Below are 12718 nucleotides of genomic sequence, written 5' to 3'. Positions count from 1 at the left end.
ATAGCTGACGCAAGGTTTAACTTGTCGCTATGACTTTGCTAGTGGCGCGGGGATGTGCTAGCTCTTACTGGGGAATATCTCAACCTACAACAGGGGCGGTCAAGTTGGTTACCATTGAGCGTCTTGGAGGGGAGGGTCAACCACGCGAATGCAACATCGTAGACCGACTAGAGCCGATTTCTGCAGACAAAACCAAAAGCATAATTCAGTCTAATGCAAGTCGGAAAGTCTCACGATTCATTTTCTGCTTATTGTGTCTAAAGTCCAGTACGAAGTCCATGGACTTTCATGCCCCATGCGTGATCAACATCTTAACGGAGCGTTTGCTCGAATAACTGATATTGCACCTCAATTTTGCTCAATGGAAGAGGTCATGAGCTTAGAAGATCACCACTTGGCTGAGACCAATCACACCGATGACTTCACCTGGTTGTAGTAGGACGCGTACATAGGGGATGGGGTATCATGGTATGTAGGCTGAGTTGGGGGTTAATCGCTATGCCCCAGCTTTGCACCGCCTCGATTTTTAACTGTCAGGTGAGAGGATTAGCCTTTTCTTCTGAGCTCTAGCGCTGCATGGTTATGTCTACAGCCGGATGAAAGGATGATGATGGAGGCAAGCGTCTGCCCCTGAGTTTGGGACCAAGACAATAACTGCTCCGCAAAGTAAGTTTCCACATTTGACATGCTATCTATGTACTATGATGCATCGCCAAAAGGTTAATGAGTCGGGGTTTTCCGGTCTTTGGGGATAAAGGTCATCTGATCGGATGCTTGCAGCCACAAGGGCTAGGATTGGTGGGTTCCTTCAACAGGAAATACCGTACCGGGTAAGGACCAGTAGCCTGACCTATTGGGACCATAAATTGGGAAGATCTCAGACAGGATCTGTTAGCAAGAATCATCCCTTTTAGCATCTCATTCAATTGACAGTCTTTTGACCTATCCCTTTGAGACATCTCAGAGATCCATTTGATCAAATGGTATCAGCTGAAAAGGTCATATATTTTGCTCGATCAAGCTATTTATCCAAGTTCTGAACCCGACCCTATCCAACCTTTCCGTCACAACACTATTGCGGTCATCACAGCTCTGCCTCTGGGTGGGTTGTGTGTTCTTAGTGTCCTCTGCTACTCCCTCACTCATTAAGCATGCATTTAAATACAAGGATATATGAACGAAGATCTAGAGTTCTATACCACTAACATCTTCCTCGTCAATACGCAAGATTATTTCGATCACGTCAGTGTGTGTGTCTGCACTGTTCATCGTATCTTTATAGAAAGCCACAGCCTCAGCATAATCTTCCGGCGCAAACTTCTTATATCCTACTGCATCTTCTGTAATGCTCTCAAGTACAGTTAATTTTTCGATCATGCCATCTATCACCTCCCCGAAGATATGACAGCGCACCCATATCGCATCACCGAACCTTCCGTCATGGACAGCATCGACATACAAGGTGGCCCAGGGCTCGACAGCGTCAACCCCGTTGCCGTGGAGGACTCGTTGCACGGAGATGTCAAGGAATAATGCCTCCGGGGCCTGGGCGTCGCTTAGATTCATAGCTATACGCATGTTATCATCGCTGTCTATCAGGGAGACGAAGTAAAATAAAGTCTGATGTGAATACCTGCGTGTTCTTAATGTAAAATAGTAGTGGAATGTAAGATTTATTGACGAAAGTTGAGTTCATGTATGAAAGCGAAGAATACAAGGGACAGAAAATAAAACCGGGCTTGTTGTGTCACGGCCCGGGACGGAACAGGCGGTCACAATCGGCAGAACTATAACATACCCACTCTTTCTGCACCAATAGTTATTGGATTGCAATTGGCATTCCGTTTCTCATTGCTCAAGGCCTAAGAACGTATGATTTATTATGGTGGAGTTTGCGAATCCCGCAGTGCATGTTGCTGTCCTAACCATCTTGGTATTTAGTTGCAATTTTTACCGAAGAGCATGACGCTAACCGCCAAAGTGAACCTGCATTATGGTGACCCGCACATCTCATTTGAGCTAAGATCATCATCCATTCTAGGATATATAGCGCCCTTCAAGACCCAAGAGGTCTCCAGCACATTGTACTCATGGTATTTTTGATTCCACCATTCTTAACTTCCACATTATCTCACCACTCTCCTCAACCCTACTCATTTGACCACTATGGCATCTCAAAGCACGCGCCCGCTCACGTCATTTACAGCACTCTCGTTCGATGTTTACGCAACATTAGTCGACTGGGAAAGTGGCATTTACACCGCCTTAGGACCACTCAATTCCCGCCTGTCGGCGACTCATCCCCTCAAAAACAATAAAATGGGGCTTCTTGGGGTATTCACCCGACATGAGGAGATATTGCAGAGGAAATATCCGGACATGGATTATGCTCCCCTGCTTGGGATGGTGTACAACGAGATGGCCCAGGAGCTGGCGGTCCCGTTGGAGCCAGATACTGCTGAGCAAGAGAAAGCAGAATTTGGCGGTTCTGTTGGACTCTGGCCAGCTTTCCCTGACAGTGTGGATGCGCTGAAGAAGTTGCAAAAACGGTACAAGCTGATCGTTTTGTCCAACGTTGATGGAGAGTCTTTTTCCCGTACCCTGGCTGGCCCTTTGAAGGGCGTACATTTTGACGCTGTCTACACGGCCCAGCAGATCGGGTCATACAAGCCCGACCTACGGAATTTCGAGTACATGGTTGAACATGCCGAGAAAGACTTGGGCGTCAAAAGAGACGGCTTCTTGCACACAGCGCAGGCTCTGAAGCATGATCATGTCCCGGCATACAAGTCGGGACTCAAAAGTTGTTGGATTGAAAGAGCGGGAAAAGACGCAGCGATTGGTGGCAGGCCGGAGGATTTTGGTGATGATTTGGACTTGTCGTTTACATTCAAGACACTTGGAGAGATGGCGGAGGCGGTAGAGGAGGCATTTGCTGATATGTAGAGTCTCAGTTGCGACCAAGCACCGATTCCCTCGACCGATTGTTACCAAATTATGCTTAGAAGTTCGGATTTTACATGATACCCTTGAGCTACGACAGTGTGCTCGATTCATAAGGCTCTGCGTCATTTTTGACCTCTGTGATTCATTTTCTCATCGGTTAGGCGTTCTGTTCATCACCAAATCTAACACAGATATGGTACCAAGAATATTAGCAATCATGTAGCGAGCTATGTCGGTCCTCGAAATAGATTGGCCCTTCTTCGAGCTTCGAAAGAGCGCAGGTATTTGCGCCAGACAGTTGTCTGAAGGTATCACTCCAGGACGCTAACGGAGAGGTGGGGATACACAATCGACACCTCATGATCCAAATTGGGAACAAAAGGTAGCCCATGCCGAGCTGCCGGACTGCTTTTCCCCACACTCAATCGTTCTGACTCATTGAGATAACGCACGTCAAGCCCCTCCCCGCGCAGATCCACCTATATAGCCCTGCAGTCTGGCGTGAGAAAACCAGAGCCGCAGCCCGATTGCCTAGAAGATACAATCTGTCGCTCTTCGCCGAGCTGAGGACTGGCTCTAGAGCTATGGTCCGTCGGCGTCATAGAACATTCACTGTGCGTAGATCCCTGCCTAGCCTCCGGCGGTTCTGCGGTGGCTTCTTACTTCCAGGCTCCACGTACAATCTAGTCATATCTGGACACCGGATGATCCCAACCCAGCTAACACTCCAATTGCGAGCCAGGGCTGCTGGAAATGCAGATCCAGAAAAGTCAAGGTGCGTCAGGTTCTCGTTTTTTCCAGCCATGAATGGTCTTGTAGAGGGCCCTGCTTACACTCCCCGTCTGTCTAGTGCGATGAAACGAAACCAGGATGCTTAGCATGTCGACGCATCGGTGTCAGTTGCACTGGCTATGACGCTAATTTTGTTTGGGTCGAGGATGATGGCCGAATCAACCCATCTCAAGGTCGGCGTATCCTTCCATGTGGTACGTGTTCGGAAAGCCTTGTCGCAAAATTGCCACTCCTACGCTTCACCCGTGGTTCACGCTTACATGCCTTAGCATCCACCTGGAAGGGCGTTGAGGTTCTACCCTCGGATGTAGTGGACCTCTTGATATCCCAGTATGACGAAGACATTGGCGTTGGACAACAGACGACCCAGCCGTACTCCGTATCTTCCCTGAAGTCGGTGAGCCACAATCCCTTTTTGGTGTTCGCAGGCATCCCCCCGAGGTCTCGGCAAAATCCCGAAGGAGCTTCAGCAAGCCAGTTGTCAAAATCCATACCCCAGGCCATGGATAGCTTCCCGGACTCGACTTGGGACGAGGTATTTTTGTTTCATCATTATGTAACACACGTGGCTATCATCATGATGCCTTACGAGCACTCACGCAATCCGTGGAAGAGCCAATACCCCGTCGCAGCTCTGGAATTAGCGTCTTCGGGACAAAAGTCCCTGTATAGTGCCATGTTGGCACATGCCGCTTTCAATGTGGCTCATCTACGAGGAATTGACAAGGAGATGGTGCGCCTTGGCTCAAAGCATTATGGCGAGGCCATCCAAGAGATGCTCCAAACCATTTCAGGAGAAGAGCTGGATTTCCCTGCTACTATGGTGTCGATGATGGCCCTCATGTTCGCCGAGGTATGGTATCACTGCGTTTGAGGCGTCTTGGCGAATTCGACGGGTGTGCTAACGAAAGCAGATCTATAGTGGGCCATCTGGATCATGGAGGCATCACTTCGAAGGCGCATGGGCTTGGCTGAAGAAGCACTACGATTCTGAGCCCTGGAAGTCTACAGGCCTGATATTCAGCTCTCTACAAAGTCTGAACATTATCAAAATCATCGGTGATACTTCAAAGGGTGGGCTGGTGCTGGAACAGTCTGAAGTACATCATCAGCACAACGTTACTGATTCCACAGCGGTGGCCCCAATGTTGTCCACCTCAGATTTTGGATTCACGATTGGCGCTCCTCGAAATGTACTCCAATGTATTGCGCTGATCACCGATTTTCGAAACAAAGCACAAAGCGACTCAGAAGGTGAGGTCGATGCGTTGCTTCAAACCCTCCTTTCACGTCTCGAGATCCACAGCAACCAGGACGATTCGCGCCGCGTCTTCGACGCAGAGTTGGTTCCTGAAAGCACTCCTGATGAACCTCCCGGCAATGAACAGTCTCCACCAGAAGCTTCGGACCAGATTGAGGCGTTTGTCAACGCAACGTACATCTATATGTACCGTTCATTACTAAACGTTCCTCCTAAGACGGTCCGGCCGTATGTCAAAAGGACATTTTCACATGTGTCTGCTTATTTCGCCATAAGCAATGGCAACTTTTCTATCTGGCCAGCTTTCATTGCTGCTGTCGAGGCATACTCGGAGGAAGATCTCGTTGCAGCGAGGGAGTGGCTGGATTGTGCCACGTCGTTTGGGATCGGAAGCCGAAACTCGATGAGACTGGTGGTGGAAGAGGTATGGAGTCGACGAGAGGCAATATGCAAGGCATCTGGAATGGAACTTGGACTCATTTCTGTTGACTGGAGGAGTGTGATGCAAGAAGTCAACTGCGATTTGTTGCTAGTCTAGCCATTGCATATTGAGTGTGCGCAAAGGATATGCCCCTGTTTGATACCCATCTTTAACTAATTTATGGGAAGAGGGATCTATGCGCACTTTAGAGCACTTCGGTCATTTCAGCAGCCCATTTCGGCTGGATAAACAATGCCTTTGCTTTGACTAAATCACGACCATCTTCTGCGTCAGACATTGTCGCTTCCACCCAAGCCTTCCGGCCTTGAACCTCCTTCGTATCAGCCTGGATGAGAATGATGCTGTTGACAGGAATCGGGCTCTTGTAATCCAGCTCGAGCCTCGCTGTCACAGCAATTTTGCCAGGCAAACGTGGAAAGCAGGCCCTTCCCATGCATTCGTCGAGAAGCACGGCGGCCATGCCTCCGTGCACGATGCCTGAATGGCCCGCAAGTCTTCGGCCAAGATGGTAGAATGCGAGAAGAGAGCCCGTGTCATCATCAGTGAAGACATAAGGCTCCACGATAGCCTCGGCGCCTTCGAGCGTAGTTTGCACAAGACTGAAGGGTAGGTCGTCTGATTTGATGACTAGAGGGGAGCGCGATGCTTTTATAGTAGAGTTCCGCTGTTGGAAGTTGAGAGCGGCGTCGTGAATGGCGACTATTGTGCGCAAGCGCTGGGCTGGGTCGAAGTCTTCGCCGACAAGGGTATGCCCTTCATCATGAGTAGTACTCGAGGTAGACATTTTGTACTGAGTATGGAAAGGTGACGGTAGAATACGAACCCAATGATGAAGAAAACGGTAGGATCCTGGTGAGATACGTTTGCCAATCACGAGATCTGGTGGCCGTCTGTACTTTAAATGGGGAGTGATTATAAAGTAACCCACATTTGCGTAGTTTGCAACCCAATTTGTGGCTGGACCCACTTCATTGAGGCTGGACGCCGGTATCGGCTTTTTACACCAAAATCCCTTACTTTTTGTCCAATTTATATTAATCTTGTTCATACATACAACCACCTGCATAACAACCCGTAAATTGAAGCCGTCATTACAACCCGTCAGCAGCAACAACGCAGCATATCTTTAAGTCTGAATTTCCGACCTTTTCCGCCGCTAAGGCTGCCGGCTTCAGCCTTCTTGTCACGACGAAGAAGCCTAAGCGTGACTTGCAGCGCAGCGACACACACACTGCGGCGGTATTGGACCCCCTACGATCCGCACTTTATGCAGGCAAAAGGCCGGCTAAAGGGGGCCCTAGGACTTAATAAGAGTGCGGCCGTCAGGACCTCGCAGCGAGACTCTATTCTCGCTGAGCGGGTTGAAGTGTGGGAGAAGGCTGAGGCGGAAATATCATGTGACTTGCCTATTCAGGAAAGTCAGATTCCCGATCGGGAAGATTAGCCTTATGCTCGACCAATCAAATCAACTGACCCCGCGCCAGCTATCGACACTACGGCAGCGGCTACTGCAGTAAAAGCTGCGATTTTGCGTGCCGCATCGCAACCTCAATCAAACCCTCCACCTTCCACCGCCCCTGCTGCAATCAATATATCTAAAGAGTCAACTACAATATTAGGGTTGAAAAGGCTGGAGGCAGGCAATTCATATAAGCCCAGCATCGAATTGCATAGGTTATATATGCGTACATTTCAGCGCTTGGAAGATGCCTCTAACGATGAAGGCAGCAACACCGGCAACACTACAGCCGCTCAACCACCAAAGGAAATACCGTCTCTAACTGAGAAGAATATCACTGATGCCTTCACTCAATTCTCAAGCAAGGAATAACATGGTCATTATATGCACTCTCAAGCTCTCATACTAAATTTGGTGTGCGGTGCGGAATCGGAAGAAGGTGGGGTTCAGCCACAAATTGGGTTGCAAACTACGCAAATGTGGGTTACTTTATAATCACTCCCTTTAAATGCAGGCCACGGGGTGGTTGACCCAGATTGAAATGGGATGTGTCAACGATGGATAAGGGGATATAATAAGGCTGCATTAGCCCGATTTCCGTCGGTATGAGCTGCCAACGCTTTCTCGGTATAAGATGCCAGCGCATGGTCGGTATAGACTGCTATAGTGCGATAATCGGGCTAGATTGAGGTGGATCCATTAACAACCCATCCCAGCTGACGATGAATGTCGATAAGCAGATGAACAGCCCAACGGTTCTCGGCAAGCATCTCTTTTAAATATTTTTCGGGACTAGCTAGGATTTGATACCCACTATCTAGTGTCCCCTCAAGATGGATTTTGGTGTCGTTGAGCTTGTTCGTCTCACAGGGACCTAGCGTTGAAGAACCACGGTGTCGTTGGCTGTCGAAAATCGGCGGTCCTCTTCAAATGACGGCTATAAGTAGATAGATCCTGTTGCGAAATGGTTCTGTTCATTCCAGCATTTCAACATTATCTTAAACTCTTCACATCTCTTACTCCAAGTCCATCGCCGAGATGGACTCCAACTCAGTTTTGGTGGAACACCCCGCGTCCGGCATCGTCAGGATTATTTTGAACCGACCCAAGGCCTTGAATGCACTCAATGTCGATCTCCTCGACAGCCTTGTCCGAGCTCTTCGCGAGAATGCCCAAGCCCGCATCATCGTACTTGAAGGTGCTGGAGAACGCTCGTTCTGCGCCGGCGAGGACCTGAAGCAGACACTCGCTCCGGTCACAGGAACGCCGCAAGAGCTGCGAGAGGCGTTCCACAAACTGCAAGACCTCACCCGCCTCACCTCTTCCTCACAGGCTGTGGTGATCGCTGTCGTTCAGGGATTTGCCATCGGAGGTGGTGCGGAACTGGCACTGGCTGCTGATTTTGTCATCGGCGGACCTGCTGCCAAGTTTCGCTTCCCTGAGGTTCCCATCGGCCATGCAGCCACGGGCGGCATTACTCTACGCCTGACCCATTTAGTTGGGTTGTTAAAGGCAAAGGATCTGCTCCTGACTGGTCGTTGGATTGAGTCTTCTGAGGCGCTCAAAATCGGCCTGCTTAGCGAGATCAGCGAGGACCCAAAGCGTCGCGCTTTAGAGCTGGCGGTAGAGATGGCCAAACTCCCTGCGATTTCGCTGGCGTCTTCTAAAACCTCTCTGGAGCGAGCTGTATTCACCAACATGGAAGCTTGCTTGCAGGACGAAATCAACGTCGCAAGCTACTGTTTCGCCCAGAGCGACGCCACCAAGGCCTTCAGCGACTTTGCTGCTCGGAAAACTCGCCAATCTGGGAAAAATACTGGAGTTGTGGCCACTGGTGACAAGATCGAAGAAGCTGCCACATTGAAGATGGCGTCAGAGACTTATCTCATGACCCAGAAACCTCCCGTTAGGGACATCAACGCAGCTCTCAAGCGGGTTGTAGACAGCTTCCCCGACAGAACGTTCCTCCGCTTCGGTGGCAGAGATATTACTTTTGGCGAGTTTGATGTGGCAATGAGAAAGCTTGCTGGAGGATTGAAGCGGGCCGGCATCCAACCAGGCGACAGAGTGCTGGTGATGATGGCAAACAGCGTCGAAATGGTGTATTCCTGGATGGCCACCAATCAACTGGGTGCTGTGTGGGTTCCAGTCAATACGGAGCTGAAATCTGTCACTCTGAAGCATGTCATCCAAGCTGCTCAGCCAAAACTCGCCATTGTTGATGTTGCACTTTGGCCGGAGCTCAAGTCATTGAACGTGTTGGAGGACAGCTCTGTTTACGTCCATGGTCAATGCGATGGACTTGCGGCCAACTTCTCGACTCTACTACAGTCAAGCATTGCGGTTGGTGATTCTGCCAAAGTAACACCAGCTACTACTTCTGCATTCCTCTATACAAGCGGCACCACAGGAAGGTCAAAGCCTTGTGTGCTCTCCCACGAGTACTTTATCCTCCAGGCACAGGCGCTTATAGAGAGCTGCGGACTGCGAGCCGACGACGTTCTTTTCTGCTCATTCCCTCTTTTCCACGCGGATGCCACCGCACTTACAATCATCCCGGCCATCCTTCTTGGTGCTGTCGCGGCTCTGTCTGTCCGCTTCACTGCTACCAGATTTTGGGATGAGATCCGTGCCGCCAAGGCCACAGTTTACGACTTCATGGGTGCCACTTTGGCGTTGACGTACAAGCAGCCGCCCAGCGACCGCGACCGCGACCATAGTGTGCGTCTAGCCTGGGGAGTTCCTATCCCCCAGTTCGGCGAAGCATATGAAGAACGATTTGGCCACCCGCTTACCACTCTGTACGGAAGCGTCGAAGCCAGCCTTCCCATCATCCAGGATCGTAGCCGCAAACTCCCAGTTGGCTCTTGCGGAAGGCTTAGGGAAGGCCACCAGCTTCGCATCGCTAATGACATGGATGAAGAGCTGCCTCCAAACACTCCAGGTCACCTGCTTTTGAGGAGCGATGTGCCAAACGCCTTCTTTCAGGGATATTTCAATGACCCGGAGAATACGGCAGCTGCGTCCCGTGGTCTATGGCTTCACACAGGAGACATTGCCAAAGTTGACGACGAGGGGAATGTCTACTTTATAGGCCGAGTCAAAGACGTAGTGCGCCGGCGTGGTGAGAACGTCAACGCGGCTGAAGTAGAAGAAGAGTTCCTGCAGCACCCAGAGGTAGTCATCGCGGCCGCATATGGCGTGCCGTCACAGCTGGGGTCTGGAACGGAAGAGGATGTCAAGGTCGCAGTGCAGATGCGGGCGGGCAGCACCATTGACGAGAAAGGGCTTTGGGAGTGGGCGGTGCAACACATGGCGAGGTTTCAGGTGCCAAGCGTCATAGAGTTTGTCGATGAAATAAAGAAGACGCCAACGGGAAAGATGGAGAAGGGTGGGTTGAAGACGGAGGGAGGTCAGCGATTTGACATCCGGGATTTGAAGAAGGTAGCATGATCTGGCTCGAGTTTGTATGCAAATATCTATCCCGCTTGAAGCCCTACTTTAGATAAGATTGAACCGTCTCGCGGACTTATGGAGATGATTAAGTTGTCTTTGAGGACCGTGATAGTACTGGTAATATATTTATGCATTCGGGCTCGATTCTCTGATTTCCGTAAATGATTCCATGATCTAGAGGTGAGAGGATTTTCCATCCTTTTCCAAATGAATCGGACAGGTAAGTTCGGGATACTGCGAATACATCTTGTCTCTTGATCCTATTAACAAGTTCGCACTTTCTTCAAGTGCGTAATGAGATTGCTGAGAAGAATCCCAAATTAAAACCGCCATCTCACCTATCTACCCAACATTGCGAGGATATATTGTACTCCGATATTAAAATCTTCCCTGTCCTCCCTTCCTGATTTGGCTTGCGGAATAAAAAGATACTCTCCATCGGATCGCCATGCAAAACAACCTCAAGTCCACGTATCCTGTACGAGTCTGGGATGAGTGGTAGTGACAAATCTCGTGGAGTAGGGTAGCTGGAAAGAGGAAATTCGTTATCAATATCAACGCCCCGATAGAAGTCCCGCTCTTCGATCTCCATTACCTTTCGCGCAATGCACGCTGTGGTCTCTGCGTCCCAGATACCTTCCCTATGGGAGGAAATTTCCATCAACCTGATGGCCTGCAGTCGAACACGGTGAATGCGACATTTCATAGCCGTGTAATACAGTGGCGGGAGCCAACCCACGTCGACATAGGAATGGGCCATGTCGACGAAATTCCCTGGCCGGAGTTTCCGACAGAGACGCGTGGGTAGGTACGTCCCAGGTTCAGCACATAGTTCTGACAACTTACTGACCAGGAAGACGAACTGGCTTGTGTGGGAGTCGAATACCGATTCATTGTCTGGACACAGACACACCTCCAGCATAATTTTTGCCATGGTATGGTATCCCGATAAGATTGTAAAACGTTTGTTCTCGTCGTACGACATGTGGCCGTGCAGAGACTTCCCGAGATTCTCATACATGTAAAGCCAACGCTTGAGGTCGGCTCGAATGTGCTGCCGAAGTTCAAGTGGTGTGTGAGGAGGCAGATGAGATCCACTCCCAGGCACGTTGTGGCAGCCTGTTTGGGCCAGGTGAAGTATCTTGTTTAGTAACCGTTGTATTTCCTGCCAGGCTTCGTCGAGAGATTGTGGCATGGTGCCCCCAGGCTTGTGTCCTGCCACTGTGGGAATTAAGAAGGGACCATGATAAGACAATGAGAAGAGTTCGACCTGAAATTGGAGCACGGAAAACGTTTCGACAATCCAGTCATCGGCCATCTCATGACCTGACTTCAACCCAAGGTTCCTATCATCGATATTGACGGACAATTGCGCATCTTGGAGGACCTTAAGACCGTTCTGAAGATGAGAAATGGCCGCCTGAAAGTGTCCACGAAGGAGTTCCACAGCAATAAACACGAGGCAGGTGGCTAGAGCGACACGGAAAGAAGTCCTGTCCTTGACGGAGAAATGTGGCTGCAGATGTCTGATTGCCTTGACGTAGTTCTGTAGCGCAAATTGTTCTTGGCCGTAGAGGGTGTCTTTGATGTCTCGTTGTTCGCCAGTGTTGATGACAACCCCTCTCTTATGGACAGAGCTCAGGGCAAGGACAGCATGTAGGACGGCTGGTTCACGGAAGCTCATCTGGAGGATCAGCGTATTCCAGAATTTAGAGGCGAAGGCGCCTGAGAATTTGTGCATAGCCTGACTCTTGAACCAGGTGAAGTAGTCCTTCTCCTCTGTAGTTGCAACAAGGACTGAGAGAGGTGCGGGAGGCCGCGCGACAACGGTCTCGACGTCCTGGGATGTGGCAAGGCTTTGCTGCAGCTTAGCATAGGAACTACTCCCACCGCCCCAAATACCGTAGCCGTCACAGGCGCGGCCGGTAGAGATGCATCGGTGACAAGCGGGGCGACCTTCGTCACATTTGACCTTTCGGATCCTGTCCCAGGTTCATCCGTAAGCTCATGCGTGATAATCGCCGCGTTCGTACTTAGCTGAAGCGACTCACCGGCAGGTACCACAGCCAGACCTAACTCTGCGTCTGCTGCTACGACTTTCAATGCGAGAGTTGCTAATAGATGCAGCCTGCGGCATATTTGAACACTCCGTATGCCTTAAGTCCGGTGTGTTGTTGGGAAAACCGGCGTCTTCGGGGCTGTCATTTTCGACCTGACCAACATCACCGTTAATCAGCCACCGGCATCTGATCCAGCTATTCGTAGGCTCGGATCGGTTGCGATATGATTGGTCCCTGAACGCCCCAAGGCAACCTTAGTCTGACGAGATATGATTCGTCCGCTCGGCGACTTTGGACGTTGA

At 50.2% G+C, this 12718-nt stretch overlaps 6 protein-coding genes across 6 annotated transcripts; 3 read left to right on the top strand and 3 right to left on the bottom strand.

The window, feature by feature from the left end:
* Positions 1 to 1062: 1062 nt before the first annotated feature.
* Positions 1063 to 1699, bottom strand: BGZ61DRAFT_442687 (uncharacterized protein). The gene has a single exon (XM_046244776.1). It carries the CDS (start codon positions 1576 to 1578, stop codon positions 1186 to 1188), a length of 393 nt encoding a protein of 130 aa, XP_046109315.1. The 5' UTR covers positions 1579 to 1699; the 3' UTR covers positions 1063 to 1185.
* Positions 1700 to 2093: 394 nt separating this feature from the next.
* BGZ61DRAFT_442686 (putative haloalkanoic acid dehalogenase) lies at positions 2094 to 3060 on the top strand. The gene has a single exon (XM_046244775.1). It carries the CDS (start codon positions 2167 to 2169, stop codon positions 2944 to 2946), a length of 780 nt encoding a protein of 259 aa, XP_046109314.1. The 5' UTR covers positions 2094 to 2166; the 3' UTR covers positions 2947 to 3060.
* A 470-nt stretch (positions 3061 to 3530) lies between these two features.
* Positions 3531 to 5537, top strand: BGZ61DRAFT_343203 (fungal-specific transcription factor domain-containing protein; the record flags this gene model as incomplete). Its single annotated transcript, XM_046239574.1, has 4 exons — positions 3531 to 3560; positions 3797 to 3932; positions 4008 to 4591; positions 4653 to 5537. The coding sequence occupies 4 exons, from the start codon at positions 3531 to 3533 to the stop codon at positions 5535 to 5537; spliced, it is 1635 nt and encodes a 544-aa protein (XP_046109313.1).
* Positions 5538 to 5625: 88 nt separating this feature from the next.
* BGZ61DRAFT_342554 (HotDog domain-containing protein) lies at positions 5626 to 6225 on the bottom strand (the record flags this gene model as incomplete). The annotated part of the gene is made up of 1 exon (XM_046239517.1): positions 5626 to 6225. One exon carries the CDS (start codon positions 6223 to 6225, stop codon positions 5626 to 5628), a length of 600 nt encoding a protein of 199 aa, XP_046109312.1.
* A 1254-nt stretch (positions 6226 to 7479) lies between these two features.
* BGZ61DRAFT_560214 (putative coenzyme A synthetase) lies at positions 7480 to 10353 on the top strand (the record flags this gene model as incomplete). Its single annotated transcript, XM_046255787.1, has 2 exons — positions 7480 to 8721; positions 8797 to 10353. Exons 1-2 carry the CDS (start codon positions 7939 to 7941, stop codon positions 10351 to 10353), a joined length of 2340 nt encoding a protein of 779 aa, XP_046109311.1. The 5' UTR covers positions 7480 to 7938.
* A 174-nt stretch (positions 10354 to 10527) lies between these two features.
* BGZ61DRAFT_381972 (uncharacterized protein) lies at positions 10528 to 12568 on the bottom strand. Its single transcript, XM_046242654.1, has 2 exons — positions 12408 to 12568; positions 10528 to 12338 (listed from the first exon to the last, which is right to left on the bottom strand). Exons 1-2 carry the CDS (start codon positions 12491 to 12493, stop codon positions 10691 to 10693), a joined length of 1734 nt encoding a protein of 577 aa, XP_046109310.1. The 5' UTR covers positions 12494 to 12568; the 3' UTR covers positions 10528 to 10690.
* Positions 12569 to 12718: the final 150 nt, after the last annotated feature.

The sequence above is a fragment of the Ilyonectria robusta genome, assembly GCF_021365365.1.
Source record: "Ilyonectria robusta strain PMI_751 chromosome Unknown BGZ61scaffold_3, whole genome shotgun sequence".
In the NCBI taxonomy this organism is placed as follows: Eukaryota; Fungi; Ascomycota; class Sordariomycetes; order Hypocreales; family Nectriaceae; genus Ilyonectria; species Ilyonectria robusta.
Note: the sequence above shows the minus strand (reverse complement) of the source record. Positions and strands in the feature narration are given on the sequence as shown.

Excerpts from the sequence above, each read along its gene's own strand:
- BGZ61DRAFT_381972 (XM_046242654.1), bottom strand. The coding sequence starts at position 12,493 with ATGCCGCAGGCTGCATCTATTAGCAACTCTCGCATTGAAAGTCGTAGC. Across the intron at positions 12,339-12,407 it reads TCTGGCTGTGGTACCTGCCG|GATCCGAAAGGTCAAATGTG; the intron begins GTGAGTCGCTTC and ends AACCTGGGACAG.
- BGZ61DRAFT_442687 (XM_046244776.1), bottom strand. The coding sequence starts at position 1,578 with ATGCGTATAGCTATGAATCTAAGCGACGCCCAGGCCCCGGAGGCATTA.
- BGZ61DRAFT_442686 (XM_046244775.1), top strand. The coding sequence starts at position 2,167 with ATGGCATCTCAAAGCACGCGCCCGCTCACGTCATTTACAGCACTCTCG.